Below are 19,435 nucleotides of genomic sequence, written 5' to 3'. Positions count from 1 at the left end.
TATATTATGACAGTGCACCTTCTAGAGACCAGTTCTCATTTTAAATGGCACATGAACCATGCTAGTAGTCTTGTGACTTTCAAGTCTGGGGTGGGGCTTGGAATGAATACATATTTATTTATACATAAATAGAACAAGCTTCCATCCAGGTGTTATCCTGGTAGATCATATTTTGAATCGTGGATCTGTAGCTTTCCATGTCCCATACAAGTCTGAGAAGAAAGCAGGAATGTCTCTAGTGGCAAGTATTGTTTCTGGAGCTGCTTTAATTATTCATAGTGATGAGTAACCATGTTCACATAAGCAAACCTGTGCAGACGTACATGCATGTACACATACCTTATTAAGCTTGTGATTAAACATTTTAATGCTAACTGGCTTCGGGACATCAGGTAACTGTTGCTAATACAGTTGTACATGCCTAGACAAAGGTGTTTGCTGAGAATCTCCTTCAGACTCCTGATTCTGCCTTTTAATTCTAGAAAGAAAACGTAGGTTTTTGCTACTTGTAGCAAAGAGTAGCATGGTGACAAAGTTCTGAATTCAAGACTGTTTACAACATGAACTAAAGAGAAGGAAGTTGTATATTTCTATGAGGAATACAGGAAGATCAGACACTATGGAAGCTTTCCCAGTCATGATACCGTATTCAGTATTTTCAGGAAACAGTGAAAAACAAAACCAGACCACATCTTCCAACTTGAATACTGAGACCATCCCTAAAAATAATGAAACTTCCATCTAAAGGCATGCTGTAACAAAAAAACAACAAAAACAATAATACCCCTATATTTATTTTTATTGTAAAGGTGATGTAAAGGGGAGAAGGATTAAGAGTTACACAAGTCAGGTAATGAGTAATTTCTTATTTTTTTTTGAGTAATTTCTTTTTGAATGGTATCACCTCTTCTGTCTTTTCTGTTTTTCTCCCCAAATCCCCCTTTCTGACAGCAAGTTGTAAGAGGACTGCAATGAAGCTCATTAGAACAGCAACTTGTATAGCATGCACCAAGCTCTGAGTTCAATCCTCTGCTCAAATTCAAAAGGAAAAAAAATTCCGATCACATGAAATAATATTTATCCAAATGAACTCCAGGAAATGGAAACAAGGGTTTTTTTTTCCTATGTTGCTATTTTCCTCTTTTCCTTTTGTCTTATTTACCTGTCTTTGGGAAGGTAAGAGGGGGGGGGCACAGAAATGGAGGGACAAAATGTGAACAAATGCAGAAGTGATACTAAATACTACATTGAAAATGAACTATACAGCTTGTAGGAGAGAGTGAGAAAAGGGTAACACTATCCAAAAAGAAATATATTGTTTATCTGTCTTCTGTAACTGTAACCCTTCTGTACACCTTTATAATAATAAAAATACATGAAAAAATCCCTAGCTATTACCATCAGTATCTGTGAAATAAACTATAGAAAGGAAAAAATACTGTACGTCCAAAAACATTAGCTCAGTATCATGGTGCATATCCATAATCCTAGGTCTTGAGAGCTGAGGCAGGCAGATGGTATGACACTAGCCTGGGCTACATAGTAACACGACCTCAAACAAACAAACAAACAAAAAACAGAGATGTTTGAATGAGATTCTAACTTATATTTTACTTGATGTTCTTTTTTCTTTGAGACAAGAGTTTGCTATGTAGTGGCTTGTAACTTACTAGGTAGCCCATCCTGGCTCAAACTCTTGTCTTATCCTCCAGAGTGCTGGGATTAGAGATGTACACTACCACACTGTTTATCTTCCATTTAAATAGTTAAATGTAACTTAAAAACACACACGCACATGTACACACACACAATAAGAATATACTATTATATCTAAAGAAAAAACTACAGGAGTAGGAAGTGTTGGAACACCTCTTTCTACCAAAAAATGACATTACAATACATAGGCAGTTCAAGTCATTTCTACTTTGTTTCTAACTTCACTGAGTAACAAGAGCCTAAAATTAATCAAGTAGGACAGGACTTTGGTCTACCACTATATTCATAATATTCCTAGCCTTAAGTTGAAAGTCTCAAGTAAAACTTTTCTTTGATGGAGACTTGGAAATATTCCCACAAGGAACAGCACATATTAACATTAAATCTTTACCTTCATACCTTTTGCCATACTCCTTGAGGTGGTACCCGTATGTTGGGTACCATGAGTATTACAATTAGAAAAAGGTTGAGGGTTTGAAGTCTTCTATGAAAACTGGCATTATTCAAAGGATTTCTCTCAGAAAACAGTACTTCTAGGTTAATTTGGGAGAGATGTGAGAAAAATTGTTTATGAAATCATTGTACTATGAACACAGATTACTTTTCTCACTTTGCTTTGAAGACATTATATACCTCCATGACATTCTTAGTTGAAAATCTAGTGGTTCCCAGCAGTCAATTTCAGACACTTTCAAATCTACTGGTTGAATGTACTCTTTAAAATATGATAAAGCCTAAATTACAAGTGCCCTCCTTTTCTTTTTAAATGTATCCCTCTGAAATCCTAAGAGTATAATATGTTAGGATCCTGAGTACAATGCTAGCTTGTGAGAATTTTCTTAATAAAATGTCAACTTTTTGCTGGGTTATTCACTTAATGAGGTAGCCACTCATTAATGGCAATCATTTTGCATTTGTGAAGTTTTGTTATCACACTGATGTTTTATGTGTTATGAGACCTTAAAATGCAAAAGGAACCATATCTTTGTGTGAGATTTCTAAAGCACTGTCAAATGTTATTCTGTCAATTCCAACCAGTGCCAAAAAGACCTCAGGAGACATGGATTGTAAATGTACTTTATTTTGTAAGCAACAATCAAAATATATTTGTGCTGATTTCTTCAAATATTAAATGAGATCTTAACAAAATTTGTCCACTTTGATGTATTCTTGTACAAGTTTAGAATCTGCAAAGACCCTGACTAAAGAAACAGAAGTAATTGCACAACTAAAACTAACGGTGTTATAGTGCTGCAAATGATGCCAGATGTCTTACATTGAACCAAATACACCTTCAGAGGTCCCTTGATTTTGAGCATTAAGAACAACAGAGGAATATACACTGAAAGTATCAATAATAGCATTTCATGTTGCTTTATTTAAATACGACCGTATCCAACATAGCTGCTAAACACTGGACAATATTTGAAGTCATAAGTACATCCACATGTTCTTCCAAATGACGTTTGGGATCCTGAAAGAAAAAAAAATGTAAGAAAAGACAAAGGAAAAAGTATTGTATTACTTGTAGATAAATTACCTAAGGTGTTTTCCCAAAGCTTGATGGAATGAATAGACTCAATTTTATAATTTCACAAGTTAACTTTTCTGAAATAGTATGTTCTTAAGAGTTTTTAAAGCTATAAATAACTAATAAAATAATAGATTACACAATGAAAGATTGATTTACACAAAGCTTTACCTTTACCAGAGATTTTTGTTAAAGGTAACAAGGAATTCTATAAAGTTCACAATCATCTCATTTTAAAAAGCATGTATGTGTATACATACAATTACTTGTATGTATTATCCTTCTATTTTAAATACCTGAGGGGTGTTTTGTATAAAACAAAAGTAACGAGTAAATGTAAAATTTTAAATACTTATTCTTTATGATTTTAATACTTTGGAATAGTGCTTTAAATGATTCATAAAAATAATCTCAGAATAAAAGTCACTGTAGTTGAAAATTTAAACACAATTGAATCTACTCTAAAATATTAAAATGTTTTATGCAGCAAGTTTGGGAAAAGGAGCTATAAAAATTACAGGGGTGCAACCCTTAAACCTAACCAAACCCATTTTTGAGCAGGTTAAATGAAACTTAAAATTACATAATAATAATACATTTAAATTAAAATGCTTGCCTAGACTCATGTTTAAGGGTGAATTAAGTATTGGAGATGAATTTAAAAGCTTTGAAATAAAAGATGTGTACTATACATAATAGAGAACAACATTAAAACATAATTTTCTTATTGATATTGTTAAATTATCCAAGATTGCTAAATTCAAACCAATGTTTATCACTGAAATTATTTTTTGGCTGTGCTTTTCTAACTTACAATTTCAATACAAAAATTTTTCTAAACAGCACGGAGATACAACATGCTGCAAATAATTGCAATGGGCTAAGCCACAATGTTATTATTGGTTTTTTATGTTGGAAATAAGGCTTAGTTAATTTTAAGTGGAAGGTACTTAGGAAGAATGACAGGAGAAAAAGATACTGATTCAATTCTGTTTTACACAGGTTTTATTTTGTCATGCAGTAGATTAAACAGGGAGTTACTACATAAAAAGAAAATGATTCTGATGATTAAATTTTGCCAATTATATATTTTCAGTTTCACTTTAATTTATTCCTTGTATGTTGTTGCTGTTCAGTGAAATCTAAATCAATGAATGATAGCCTCAGGAAATAATTTATTCAACCAGGGCATACTATGAAGGGTATAGCTCAAAAATTGGTGATCTAACGTTAGTTATTAGATTAAAATAAGTAAAAGAAGGAAACAAGGCTGCTATCATGTAAGATAGAAACTAAGATAACTACATTTCACTTTGGGTTAGGGTTTACTTCTTTTTGAATTATAATATTTAGAATGCAGTGAAAGTAGATTTCCTCATTTATAATATATGATAAAGTCAGACCTTTGCCCCTACTACTCTGCTGGAGTAATTGGTTTTTATAGTGAATTGGTAATTCATTTATCAGTTATCTACATTACTTCTTGTGGCAGCTGGGTGATTCTTAGAGATTTCCCATCCAAGAATGGTCCTGGCCCAAACCTACATAGCTTGTGAGATGTGATGGGATCAGAGCATATGGTAGGATGGCTGAAAGCAAAGACAGCTTAGTGTCTTGCATCTGAAATATCAAGATTCTGCCAACATCAGCAATATGATAACCATGTTCCATGAAATAGAAAAAAATGTAATCAACATTCTTTAAAAACAGTCTTAATTAATCTGTAGATTCCTTTAATTGGTTGGTATCTTCCTCCCACCACCAGATAATAAAGACTAAAATATATATTTCATCTTAGAAAAGTAAAAAAAATACATAAAACTCTTCTTCACTCAGTATAATCCAGTAGTAATAAGCTCTCTCAGGTACATTACCTACATCTTGATAAAAATGTATCATTTAAAAAGCTACTACATATACATTATCTTATTATCTTACCTGGTCTCTGATAAGATTAACTCAGGACACAAGTTTCCTAATTTATTTCTAGTAAACTCTTTTCACTATGAACAGTATATTATAGGTATAAATTTGTGGCTTATTCTCAATAGACAGAGAATTTGATAGCAAGTAAATTCAGTGTCCATTAAAATTAGCATTGCATTTATATGACAGAAGAAAAATATAAGTGAACAGATTTAAAAAACCATTATATAAGCTCTGCTACTTAACAGTTAAGTGTGTAAGAGTTTTAAGTTTTAACTCTGAAAGAGCAAATTATTATATGACTATATAAGGAATTAAGGTCTCCTCACCTGCTTGCCAACATTCTTTATTGCCAGCTGTTCAGGTGTCATCTTATCTTCTTCTTCCACAGCCTGTGAATGAAAACAAAAATTTCAATAGTTTCAAACTTTAAACTTACTATTATTACAAAAGAAAAAAATCACCAAAATAATGGTGATCATATTTTTACTTATAGAACCTTTTATTCAAAGAAGTTTAACAAAAAGCAATTCTATTCATCTCTAGGTTAACGGAAACCATTACCACCATTAGTTGAAAAGACTGCAAACCATTATTGAATTGAAGGATAGGGGAATGGAACAATGAGGTAGCATCTTATGCCACCTTGGTAAGTAACTAGATCTGATCTCTCCTTTTCCTACATTCATAGCAGTTCTCTCCCAACTTCCCAAGTCATTGTCTCCTTTTCTCTTGTTAATCCAGCCTATGTATATCTAATACATATTCAACAGCATTTAGGCTCAAGGAAGTTGCTGACTTTTGACCCCCTTATCAAATCATATGTTGACCTCATTATATTTAAATTATTTTATTTATTTAGTGACTTTACTGAGGTTTGACCTCATCAGAACCTGTTAGCTGTCCTTTAGCTTTTTTGCTCAAAGCTGATACTCTACCTCTTGAAACACACCACTTCTGGCTTTTTGCTGGTTAAAGAATCTCTCAGACTTTCCTGCCTGGGCTGATTTCAAACTGTGATCCTATCTCATCCTCCTGAAAACTGATGGTTACAAGGGTGAGCCACTAGCCCTTAGCTACTTTTCATATTTTTAAATGTCTGAAAATATTCAGAAAAATAATTAAGAAAGAGTAACTTCACATTTTCAACATCGAAAGCCAACTCAAATATGATGAAATCAACTCAAACTAGCAACATAGTAACTATTTTCGTGTCCATACATTTTTTTCTTTTCTTTTTGGTAGCAGTAGGGTTTGAATTTAGGGTTCTCGTAATTAATTAGCCACATCTCAGTTCCTGATTATAACCAGTCTGGCAAACACAATTTTAAAACCATTTACATTTAGATCAGCTAACACCACTTCCCTTCTCTTTTAGTAATAGCATGAACACAAAACGCTGTTTATCGAGGATTCTAAGCTTACGAAACTTTCCTAACAATTTGAGTATGCTGCTGCCTGATGATAGGACCCTGTATGTGGTGAACTTATGGTCTATGATTTATTTATAACATCTGTTAATGAGAAACTTAATGATCACCTCAAGAAATTTCACTACAGCATTTACCACAAAGATAGCTACAAATAGAGGTAAAATGGTAATGGCAGAAAGGAACCAAAATCCCAGTGAGGATTAGATTTGGATACTCTAAACTTAATAATCTCACAGCTGCCAAATTTCTTTATGTGTGAACAATGAACATGTAGGGAATGCAATGATCAGACATTTCCCATAAACTGAGAAGTTTGGCTGCATTTCACACCTTCTTAATAGTTTTGTAAACAGAGAACTTGAAAATGAGCAAAGATGGCAAGTGTCTAATTTTATAAATGGACAAACTATCTAGAGAATTTTCCCCAGTAGAATCTACCTAAAAAGAAAAGATGGAATATAAATTTTGCCTCTGATGGTTAGTAGGGGATACTTATTTACCTTACATCATTAACAATTACACTCATTATGACTCATAAACTTGAAAGAAGGAAAAATAAAAAGTTCAAAACACTCCCAATCTAGAATTCCCTAGACAAAGAATATGTTCTTTTTCAGTGTCAAATGTCATTCTGTTATTCTCCGTTAATTATGGAAGTATTCTTTAACTAGGAAATTGATTCTTCTATTTTTCACTGAGGTGTTTCTACATAAGCAGAAAACAGTGATATACATTAAGATCTTATCTTTCTAAATTACTTGTGACATAAAACCTCAATTGACTTAAAAATGTTTTAGATGAATGGAACAATTCACATAAGTTTGTACTCTGTACCCATTCAGTGTTAGTTGTTTTATGCCCATGCCAACAACAGTACTTACTACAGTATTGGAAGGAGGCAAGAGTTTTGGAATTTGGCTCAAAATACTAATCCACATACAAACAGCTATTAAAGCATATTCTGGATTAGTGAAATATCAATGATGGCAGACAAAGATGACAAAGGTCAAAAAGCACTTAGAGCACTATTCTTATTTGTGAGGATAAGAATATAAAGGCTGTAATTTAAAAAAATCTTTTACATCATTTAGCCGCTTTACCAATTAGTTTTTCTATTCCCAATAATTAAAAGAGAGTTCACAAACTCTTTGAGAAGTGCAGATGGTAAAAAGTACTCCCAGCCATGGATGCCATCTGGGAAATGAGGAGCAGCTGCAGATTTTAGGCATATACTAAGGTTGCAAACCCCCATGACAGAAGAGTAAGCACATCTCTTCCATTCTAAGACAGACCAGATCATCTCATCAAGCCCCTAAATAATATCTCCATCTACCTAAGTTATTTATATCTCACCTATATCTGAGCAAAACCAGTTTGTCTTCATTCACAGTTCTAATCTGGCTAGTCACCAGGAAAAATTAAGAAATGGTAGTAGCAGAAACACATGAAACTCAGGCACAGGCAGTGTCCTCACTAGGGAACTTCTGTGTTTATGGCAACTTCTGTGATTTGGCTTCAAATTTTGCTTTTGCATTCGTGCTCTTCGGTTTACTCAACCAACAAAAAAGCACTGAAAATGTTTGTGGCTATTCACACTAGAAATGTTTTAACAGTTTATCAACAAAGACCCCCAGATGGCTATCCCATCATGCACGGTCTGCACAATTCTAAGAAATTCTTGGAATTTGGTCTGTTATGTGATCATAATCCCCTCAGATGTACCCCCATCCTACAAAACCTTTCCTAACCCATTAATCTCATTTTCTTTTTTTTTCCTGCTGATGGTCAAGTGGTTAAAATGGAAAATATGCACCTCAAACATCATCATTTTATTAACTCTCTACAAAACATGAATTGGTTCCTTGACATTCACTAAAATTAAGGATCTCCATCACGCAAATTCCAATTTTCTGAATATCTTTAGAATTAATCTTACACTTGCTTTGTATTTCCTAACCTTTGCTTTTGACAATGTGCCTCTTATTCTATATGGCTGACTCCTTCACTTTTTGCTTCCATTGTCATTTGTTATTCCCTCTGTAACATGCCATGATTCCATTTAAACAGTACTTCTCAGCAGAACTGGTGATTGAATTTAGGGTCTCAGATGTGCTATGCAAGCAATAAACCAAGCACTTGAGCCCTGTCCCCCAGTCCTTAACCAATATGGAAGTTGCTATGGAATACAGGGGAAAAAAAACTTGTTAACATGGCATATGTTAATTTTTCACCAAGTAAACAACCTCTGTCTGCTAGTGAATTTCAAAAATGTATTTTACCTGTGACTTTTTCATATTGAATATATAATTGAAAATAACACTGAGTTGCAGGAGTAGAGAATAAGTTTAAAGAAATTGCTTTTTACAAAACATATTTAGGGGACTGGGAAGGTGGCTCAGTGGTAGAGAGCTTGCCTTGCATGCAAGAGGCCCTGGGTTTGATTCCTCAGCACCACATAAGCAGAAAAAAAAAAGCCGGAAGTGGCACTGTGGCTCAAGTGGTAGAACACTAGCCTTGAGCTGAAGAGCTGAGGGACAGCGCCCAGGCCCAGAGTTCAGGCCCACCACCGGATCCAAAAAAAAAAGAAACAAAACATATTTAGGAAAGCAAAATAAATATAAAGCAATTAGGAAACTAGTTATGAGCTTGAATAAGAACATTAAAGCTGTCTTATATCAATATTAATTGAACATAAATATACACATATTTAAAAAATATTAATTTGCTGAATTCTTTAAACATCCCAGTGATGCAGCCAAGATTTTCATGTAAACCATCTCAGTGCTCTCTTCTGGGATGCCCTACTTCCATCAATTCTCTCAAGGAATACACATTTGGGCTTTACTTGTCTGTAAATCTCAAATTATCATACATCAACTAAACAAAAGAAAAAGTGTCAAAAAAGAACTATTAGTATATAGTCAGTAAATCTACCTAGATTGTCTGGAAAAAAAAAAGTCAGGATGAGAGAACACAGAATCCACAATGGAAGAACACAGAAGAGGAAGCCGGAAAACTCCAAGCTTTGAAACAAACAGGATACTTAGGAATAGTAGAGTCCAATGAAACGATTAGAAGAATTATTCTGAAACAGAAAGCAAAGCAGACAACAATATTCACTCTTGAACAGTAAACACTTGAAGAATTCAGTACCTGCAAGTGGAAAGATCTCAGAGACAGTGGAGAGCAAATATTAAGTGGAAGCAAAAAAGAAATTTCAAAGCTGCTAACAGGGATAAACCATAAAAGGATTTTAAAAGAAAAGTACACAAATAAAAAAAGGCAGTAGAGAGTAGTATTCAGAATTAGAAGAACCAAGGGAGTGTGTATAGTTTTGGAAGGGAAAGAATTAAGAAGTTCAAAGTGAGGCTGAGTGTGGTAGTCCCTATGTGTCATTCCAGCTACTCAGGAGGCAGAGAAAGGAGGATCAAAAGGCAGGCTGGGCAAAAAGTTTTGGAAAAAAATCTATCTCCAAAGTGACCTAGAGGGGGATATTAGCTCAAGTGGTAGAGTACTTGCTTAGCATGCCCAAGACCCAATTTCAATCCCCAGAACTACAAAAAGGAAGAAACAGACTGACTGACTGCATACTTCATTATCCGTTACTCAGAGGCAATGGTAGGAGGGACATAGTTTAGGCCATTCAAAGAAGTTAGCCCAAGACTTTATCTAAAAAGCAAACTATCAGTTAGTTAATAAATATTCACCTTGAGTCATGAAATGGAAAAACAATAACAAGGAAAGTAGAACAGAAAAACGAGAGGAACCTGAGTCTCTGATGACTTCACAAAGTTTCACTATTCTTAAAGTATAAGAGATAAAACTTTCTATATTATTCAAGCCATTGTTGTTTTGAGTGAATATAACATAACCTTAGATTTAAAAAAAGGGCTGAAGGAATTATATTAAGCATAGAATTCCTCTATCTCTTACCTTAGAAGTAACAATGTTACCAACATATTATGTAAGCGATTATTATTTCAAAAAATGTAAGGGAAGAAAATATGGCAAATTTGTTTTTTTGCATACTGTTATATAATTTTTTTTTTGTCGGTCATGGGCTTGAACTCTGGGCCTGGGCGCTGTCCCTGCGCTCTTCAGCTCAAGGCAAGTGCTCTACCACTTGAGCCACAGTGCCACTTCTGGTTTTCTAGTGCTTTATTGGAGATAAGAGTCTCATGGACTTTCCTGCTTGGGCTGGCTTTGAACTGTGATCCTCAGATCTCAGCCTCCTGAATAGCTAGGATTACAGGTGTGAGCCACCTGCTCCCGGCTTGTTATGTAGTTTTTTTAATATCTAAAAGCAGCTTATAGGTCAATTCTCTTAAGTCAATTCTTCTGGAATTTTATTTCTCACCATGAATTCTTAAAAGACAACATGTAGGTTTCAAAAGCTGTATGCAAGCTGAATGCTGGTGGCTCACATCTATAATCCTAGATACTCAGAAAGCTGAGACCTGAGGCTCGAAGTTCAAAGCCAGCTCAGGTAGACAAACCTGAGAGATTCTCATCTCCAACTCACCAGCAAAAAAAGCCTCACGTAGAGGTGTGGCTTAGTGACAGAGTGCCAGTCCTAGGCAGAAAAAGCCAAAGAACTTTCAAGACCCAGAATTCAAGCACCAGTACAGACACAAAAGAAAAGAACTGGGGTCTGAACTCAGGGCCTTCCACTGGCTAAACAGGCAGTCAATAACTTGAGTCGTTCTATATTCAGCCCTCAATTTAGCCTCAATGAAAACTTACCTCTAGCCTAACTTACTGGTATTTCTACCATCTACAGAATTCTTGATTTAACAGCTCTGAAAGTTTCTAGCTTATTTTCTAGGACTTTTAAGCTTGAATGACATTTTCATAACAATGAAGATGTGGCCTGTTTTCCTCAATATTTAGATCTTTTGTTTTTATTATCTAATTACATAAAATTAGTATAAAGCAAGATTTTTCTATAATGTAAATAGACATATTTTATATGTAATCAGATAAATTCCACATGCATGAAAAGAAATTTTTGTTATTCATTTTCTTTATGCTGATCCCTTGGGTATAAACTCAGGGTCTGGGCACTATCTCTGAGCTTTTGTGCTCAAAGCTAGCCCTCTACCACCTTGAGCCTCAGCTCCATTTCCAGCTTCTTGGTAGTTAATTGGGTCCAGTCGTGGGGCCTGAACTCTTGGCCTGGGTGCTGTCCCTCAGCTCTTCAACTCAAGGCTAGCACTCTACCACTTGAGCCACAGCGCCACTTCCAGCTTTTTTTTTCCTCCTTATGTGGTGCTGAGGAATCAAACCCAGGGCCTTAAGCATGCAAGGCGAGCGCTCTACCACTGAGCCAACTTCCCAGCCCCTAGGTAGTTAATTGGATATGAGAATGTCATAGACTATTCTGCCTGGGCTGACTTTGAACCACAATTGTCAGATTGCAGCTTCCCAAATAGCTAGGAATACAGGTGTGAGCCACTGGCATCAGACAGTTTTGTTATTCCTAATATGCTCTTTTACAATTCATTTTTCACATGTAAATTCATTTACAAATATGTAATAAAATATCAAAATTTAATTAGGAGGTTGGAATAATCAGGGTTGTGGGTGTTGTTCAAATGAGTAATAATCAAGCAAAATTTCTATGTGAAATTCAGTCTTAAGTTGAAAATTTAATTGTTTTCTAACCTTTTTATGTTAGAACTTGACCGACACCTAACAGTAATTACATCAATTTAAACCCCAACCAATTAAAAAATGGACATTTCATGTTCAAATATTACTTTAAAAAAATCCACTGCATTTTTCAATCATACAGGGAATTACAGTCCTAAATTTGGATTCTTCCATATCATAGCTTACACATTGTTTTCATTTTTAAACCAAATTTACAAGTTTCTGAGTACTACAGAGATTTTCTAAAACTGTAAAATAGGAAAAATTCTGTGGACAGGCAGCAGTAACCATAAATAGGTTATTTCCTGGCAGTAGTACCAATACAAATTTACTTAAATATGTAATGACATAGCGAAGTAAAATCCATTCCTTCCGTCTGCTACCAATAACTATAACTTTATAAAATACAAGGTTAAATGATAAAAGAAGCTCAACAGCATGACAATATTACTAGAAAGATAAATGATTTACCTATCACTTTGTGCCAGGAGGAATTCCTAGTTGAAATACTATATATAAACTAGGGTATGCTCCTCAAAACCAAACCTAACTGCTAGAATTTAGTTTTAATGAGCCTATTAATTTATTTCAAAGCTTAATTCTCTCAAAAGACTTGTTGCTATATTTTTATACATATAATATACACATGCATGTTATATATAACATCTTGCATATTGCCACGTATAACACATCACAACATATGATATAGTCTATGTTGTTGCATACCTAATGTATTATATATGATATACAGTATATGTTATACACACATATATGTGGCAGTACTCGAATTTGAAGTCTGGTCCTCCTATTTGCTAGACAGGAGCTCCAATCACTGAGCCAAGTCTCCAAGCCTTATTTTCTGTTGGTAATTTTTGAGATGGGGGGGTCTTAGTTCCTGACCAGGTTTGTACCTGAGCCCTAGACATCTGTGTTAAGACTTCTCAGTAGTTCTTCTTAGTCCAGATCTTCACTGAGAATAGATCTCCTGAATTTTCCTGCCAGGCTCATGTATCTAGGAATACAGTCTCCCATGTATCTAGGAATACAAGCATGAGCCATTGGCCCCAGGCAGCTTTCAGCAACATTTAAAATAAATAAATCTTGCAACAATCAACATCAATCCTAACTATGACATCAGAATAATGAATTCTTGTGTTACTTTTAGTCTCCTACTACTTTGTGTGTGTGCGTGTGCGCGCGCACACATGCACACACGCGCCAGTTCTGGGGCTTGAACTCAAGGCACAGGCACTGTCCCTGATCTTCTTTTGCTCAAGGCAAGTAACACTGTATACCTTAAGCCAAAACTTTTTGGGGGATAGTTTATTGGAGATAAGAGTCTCATGGACTTTCCTGACCATCTAGCACAGATCTTAGCCTCCTGAGTAGTTAGGATTATTAGTGTGAGCCACTAATGCCTGGCTAATCTCACATTTTTAATTGATTGTTTAAAATAGTTAACCTTCTATTTTACCTAAATTGGAAAAGTTAATGGCACTCATGCATTTCTCATCACCTAGGTAGGAAATCTTGAATTCACCTTTGATTCCGTAATCAGTTTATTTGCCTGATACCTTCATTCCCATTGCCATTAGAGTAACTTAGACATTTAATACAAACTCTTCTTCAGTACAATCTCCCACTCAAACTTCCTCTTTTAGCATCCCTTCCATACTGTTGTAAAATAGCTTTCTAAAGACAAATTTTGAACATATCATGCTTCCAATATAAAATATCTCCTGATATTCCAGCTTAAATGTTACTTGATATACTGTATTGTCTCTTTTCCCCCTATTCCTCCAACTACCTGGTAACCACAATTTTGTACTCTCTACTTCTGAGTTCAGAATTCTTACACACTACAGTGTGTAAATATGTAAATATACACACATATGCATAGACATGTATATACAAGTGTGCATACATATATGTACACACAGACATATACACATATATACGTGGATGTGTGTATATATGTATGTGTGCAACTGAAATGGAGTAAAACAAATCTATTACATATAATAATCACTGTTTCAAATTTTTGTTTTTCTTTGCCCAAAGACCTGGACTTAAACTTGCTATCTGACACGCACCACTTCCTGTTTATCTGTGATTTAATTTGAGGTAAGAGTCTCACAGACTTTTTTCCTGGGCTTGCAACGCTTGCAGCTTCCTGAGTAGCTAGGATTATAGGCATGAGCCACCAGTGCCTGGCTTATTTTTTTCAATGTAGATATGGGTCTAAAAAGTTGAGAACTATGTTATGTGCTGAATGATGTCTCAGTAAGATATGCTATAATTCCATTTGATTAAGCACTGGGATTACAACTGCTAAAGTTGAAGTTTGCCTAGGATCACTAGAAACTAGAAAAGAGAAAGATCATCTCCTACAAGCTTCAGAGGGAACAAGGCCCTGCAAACATCTTGGTTTCAGCCTTTTAGCCTCCAGAACCATAAGAGAATATATTTTTGTTGTTACAAGCCACTAGTTTATGGTAATTTATGATGGTAGCACTGGTTAATACAACATGGAAGATACCGTTTAGTAAAATCTCAAGGTTTTTGTTTTGGGGCCTAGGTCCTGAGCTCCTTTTCGTAAAGGCTAACATGCTACCACTTTGAACAACAGCTCCACTTCCAGTTTGGGGGTAGTTAAATGGAGATAAGAATCTCACACTTTTCCTACTCAGGCTGGCTTCAAACCATGATCCTCTGGTCTCAGCCTCCTAAGTAGCTAGGATTATAGGCATGAGCCATCAGTGCCTGGTCTCAAGCATTTTCTTAATTTCTTTTTCTTTTTTTTTTTGTCAGTTGTGGGGGCTGAACTCTGGGCCTAGGCACTGTCCCTGAGCTCTTCAGCTCAAGGCTAGTGCTCTACCACTTAAGCCACAACTCTACTTCCAGCTTTTTTCTGCTTATGTAGTGCTGAGGAATCAAAATCCTGGGCCTCCTGCATGCAAGGCAAGCACTCTACCACTGAACCAACTTCCCAGCCCTATTTTCTTAATTTCAGCGTTGTAAAAGAATATAAAATTATGAGAAAATATTATGGACATATATATTTTAGCATACAATAAACATTTTCAGGAGGTTTTGCATTGTACAACTTCTTAAATGTTCACATACGAAGTAACTAGAGTCTCTTTAGTTACTTTTTTATATTATCTTTATTTATTATATATTATTTTCTCATAGCACAATGCATTATGCTTACTTAGGTTTCTTTTCTTTAAAGAAAGTAAGCTCTCTAATAAGGACTTTTCCTTTCTTGCTTTTTATCATATCTCTGGTGCCTTGCACCAGAGTAGATTTTCAATATTACATGGAAAATAGGAAAGTCCATAAATTACATGTAGCAAATATTAAATAGTGTTGCAATTGTCTACATCTTCTTCCTCTCTTTCCTTTGTAAGAAAAACTCTCTGAATTAATGAGAAGATTTCAAACATTCAACTAATGACATTACATGGTCTATACAAATTGGCAAACTACATCCCATGGGCCAAATCTGGCCAGCTATCTATTTTAATAGAACATACCATTTTATTTATTTATATATTGTTGATGGCTGCTTTTGCACACGGCATTTATGAGACTAGTTGACCTATAAAGCAAATATTTACTATTTAATCTACAAAGCAGGTTTCTCTATTTTTAATGACAATACACATTTGTTTGACATCTAACATACAATCCAAAAATTGTTTTACCTTATTGTAATTCTTAGCTAATTCTAGCATCTCTTTTACCACTGATTCATTGTGTTTACAATGTTCACTGTAGTCCTGAAGTGTCAAACCTTCCATCCAACTCTTCTTATGCAAATTTAGCAACATCTAAAAATATAAACAAAAAGTAATTACTTTCTTAGCTTAGAAAAATTCCCTTGAGAAAAGGATATTACCAAAAAAAATCACACAGAAAAACTTAAGTATTAAATTTAACTTTAGTAATTTAAATAAATCCTAATTAGATTCTTCTAAATTATGTAATCTCAGATGTGCTCCAATTCCATGGCCTTTCTTCCCTTTGCTATCCTTTCTAGAAGAGTATTCTAATTCTGTATGACTTATTTTCCTCTTTTCCTTAGAGATAGATTCCTTCCCTAATTACACTATCTAAAAAGGCCACCCCACATTATCTTAAGCAAAGATTCCTTATATTACTATGTTTTTTGTGCTGATCCTAGGACTTGAACTCGGCTTGGGCACTGTCCCTGACTTTTTTTTGCTCAGGATTAGCACTTTACTGCTTGAGGCACAGCTCCACTTTTGGCTTTTCTAGTGTTTAATTGGAGATTAGAGTCTCTTGGCTTTGAACTGCAATCCTTCGATCTCAGCTTCCTGAGTAGCTAAGACTACCAACAGTGCCTGGCATTACTGTTATAATGTATATGAACACCTGAAAGTTTTGTTTTCTTGTTTAGTGCATTTCTCTCCTGCTAAAAAGAAGCCAAGAAGGCAGGGACTTCTCTTTTAAGATCATCAGAGTCTATATTAATCATAAGCAAAAATAACAGATTTATTAATCTGGTTTATATTACACACAGGTCTAATAATTTTTCATACAGTCAGGTTTTGAATGTCAAGGAGGTAATGCCCTATTTATTAACTGGTTTTGTCGATCTCAGTTTGTGTACCTACAAATTGATAATCTCAATTTTTTCTTCAAAATTTTCATATTTTATCTATAATTTGAAAAGTTAAAAACTTTCTATGTTATCAGAATAAAAGGCCATGAAGCTGGGGAGTAAATGATATAAATCCAGTTTATAATCACACTAAAAACTTTGGTTGGACTCTGTATTAGTGATCCTGATATTGAATACCTGAACTCACTATTTTTCAAACTGGACTCATATATATGTGTACATGTACACACATGGGAAGTCAGGGGTAGAAATCTTGCTATGTAGCCCAAGATAGCCTGGAACTCAAGTGGTGGGATTATGGGCATGAACCATCACTGGCTTTCAAGTTTGCATTTTTAAGACAGTTTTTCTTAACGTCTCATAACACACATTGTTTTCAATTAAGGTCTATCACTGAAGAATTTGTTTTTTTTTTTTTTGAAAACTGAAACAAGTATGGAATGTCAAAAAATAGTGGCTACAGAAAGATTATTGGTGTCATCAGAATACTTTAGGGGTTGTTACAGCTCAGTAACATAGTATTTGCTTCATATGCACATATGCACAATATGAATCCTGGGTTCAATCCCCAACTCCACAGACACAAACACCAGGAGAACAAGCAAATTTTAACTGGTATCACTTAACCAGGAGGAGCTGAAACATAACTTCTATAGATTAGTTCAGTTTAGAAAACAATCCCACTTGTTTAGAAGTTTGTAGCTTTTATTGTACAATGTTTATATTATGTTGGAAAATACTGTAAAGAGGGTTCATAAAAAGCCTTTGAAGCTTTTCAAGATAAATGTTCTACCTTTAGCCAGGTGCCTATGACTCATGCCTGTAATCCTAACTATTCAGGAGGCCAAGATCTGAAAATTGCTGTTCAAAGCTAGCCTGGGTAGGAAAGACCATAGACTCTTATCTCTAATTAAATACCAAAAAGCTGGAAAAGGGGTTGTGGCTCAAGTGGTAGAGCTCTAGACTTAAGCATAAAAGTTCAGGCCCTAAGTTCAAATCCCAGAACACCAACATATGTACACACATTTAAAAAACAAAAAAAGTTCCACCATAGTTCCCAAGACAAGAATATTGTGTTAAAAAATTCTCTGGAAAAATCTTGTAACATAAATCCAATTTCAGCTTTTTTGTTCAAGGCTAGTGCTCTACCATGTGAACCACAGCTCTACTTCAATTGGAGACAGAGGTTCATGGACTGTCTTTCCCAGGCTGGCTTTGTTTGTGATCCTCATATCTCAGTCTCCTGAGTAGTTAAGATTACAAGTGTGAGCTACCTGTGCTTAGCTGCAGTGATTTTTTTAAAAGCTTGTAATTATTCCATAGAAATAAAAATAAAGGCTGAAAAGGTATTTCAAACAATAAAATAAATTAATCACAGCAGAAGTAAACATGAGCAAACAGCTGGTTTCCTCTAGATCATTGCTGTGCACAAATACCTAGATTCTTCAGGGGACTTTATGGGTGTATTTGACCTTTCAAAATACTTATCAAATCTAAAATAAAAAGGAAAATTATTTCTTTTCAAAGACTACCTATTATAGCACGTGTTTCCCCCATATATAACTGGAATTAAATATGAAAGTTATCTGGCTGAGAGTTGGAAGGTATGGATGGGCTGCCCAACTTACTTTGCTTCCCACTCATCATATGTACCCAAATCCTCTCCAAGCCACCTTTATGAGAAACAGTTTCAACTAGTAAATAAGACCATTCTTATTTATTACTCAATACTTATCACTTGTATACTTCAATGTGTATGTAGCAAGCAAAACTTACTGCTTATTAATAGTAAATTCAGTTTCCTTAAAGAAAAAAATTAAACAATTTTTCCTAAGTGATATACAAAAGGCAACTTGAATAGATAACTAATTGTAATAGTGATTGCCTCCCTTTTGGTTTATAGTTTTGAGTTTTTAGATGTTCACATTAGATTTGTGTCTGTTTTCATACCAAGAATTTTCAAATATAACTTTAAAAAATATCTAACATCTTGATAGATTTGTATTCTTCGGTATCTTATTTTATGATTATTGCTAGTATAGTTTTTCTCTCAACTAATGTCAATGTCAAATACATATCTGCCTATTTAAAAAAATTCTATAAACAGTTTCATTTTTATTTTCCTTAAGTTACAATAAGAACTATACAGCCAGGCACCAGTGGCTCCTGCCTATAATCATAGATTGTGGTTCGAGGCTAGTTCCAATTAGGAAAATCCATGAAACTCTATCTCCAATTAGCCACCAAAAGGGAGGTAAGGGGGAGAGCTAGGACTCACTCAAGCAGATTCATAACATTGAGCAAAAAGAAAAAAAAGCTCAGGGATAGCGTCTAGACCCTGAGATCAAACACCAGGACGTGTATTGCTCCCCATTCTGCCAAAGAAAAGTACTATATAATTAAAATTTATATTATTCTTATGAAATTTGAGAAGCTATAGTTAATCAGAAAACCACAGAAAAATACTTTTATACTTTATCATAAAACAAAGATGAACATTTGATTTCCAACCTTAGCACCTACTAC

General features: G+C 34.7%; 1 protein-coding gene across 2 annotated transcripts in view; it reads right to left on the bottom strand.

Moving 5' to 3' along the window:
• Nucleotides 1-2,777: 2,777 nt before the first annotated feature.
• The window catches only part of Psmd14 (proteasome (prosome, macropain) 26S subunit, non-ATPase, 14), an 89,565-nt gene continuing 72,907 nt past the window's right edge, over nucleotides 2,778-19,435 (bottom strand). For both annotated transcript variants that reach the window (XM_013030401.1, XM_013030409.1), the window contains exons 10-12: nucleotides 15,969-16,094; nucleotides 5,503-5,565; nucleotides 2,778-3,190 (exon numbers count right to left, since the gene is read on the bottom strand). In XM_013030401.1, the coding sequence (XP_012885855.1) occupies nucleotides 3,092-3,190; nucleotides 5,503-5,565; nucleotides 15,969-16,094 (288 nt within the window). In that variant the 3' untranslated portion in view covers nucleotides 2,778-3,091. The remainder of the gene's footprint in view (nucleotides 3,191-5,502; nucleotides 5,566-15,968; nucleotides 16,095-19,435) is intronic.

The sequence above is a fragment of the Dipodomys ordii genome, unplaced genomic scaffold (genome assembly GCF_000151885.1).
Source record: "Dipodomys ordii isolate 6190 unplaced genomic scaffold, Dord_2.0 Scaffold5, whole genome shotgun sequence".
Taxonomy (NCBI): domain Eukaryota; kingdom Metazoa; phylum Chordata; class Mammalia; order Rodentia; family Heteromyidae; genus Dipodomys; species Dipodomys ordii.
This window is presented reverse-complemented; position numbering and strand designations above follow the sequence as displayed.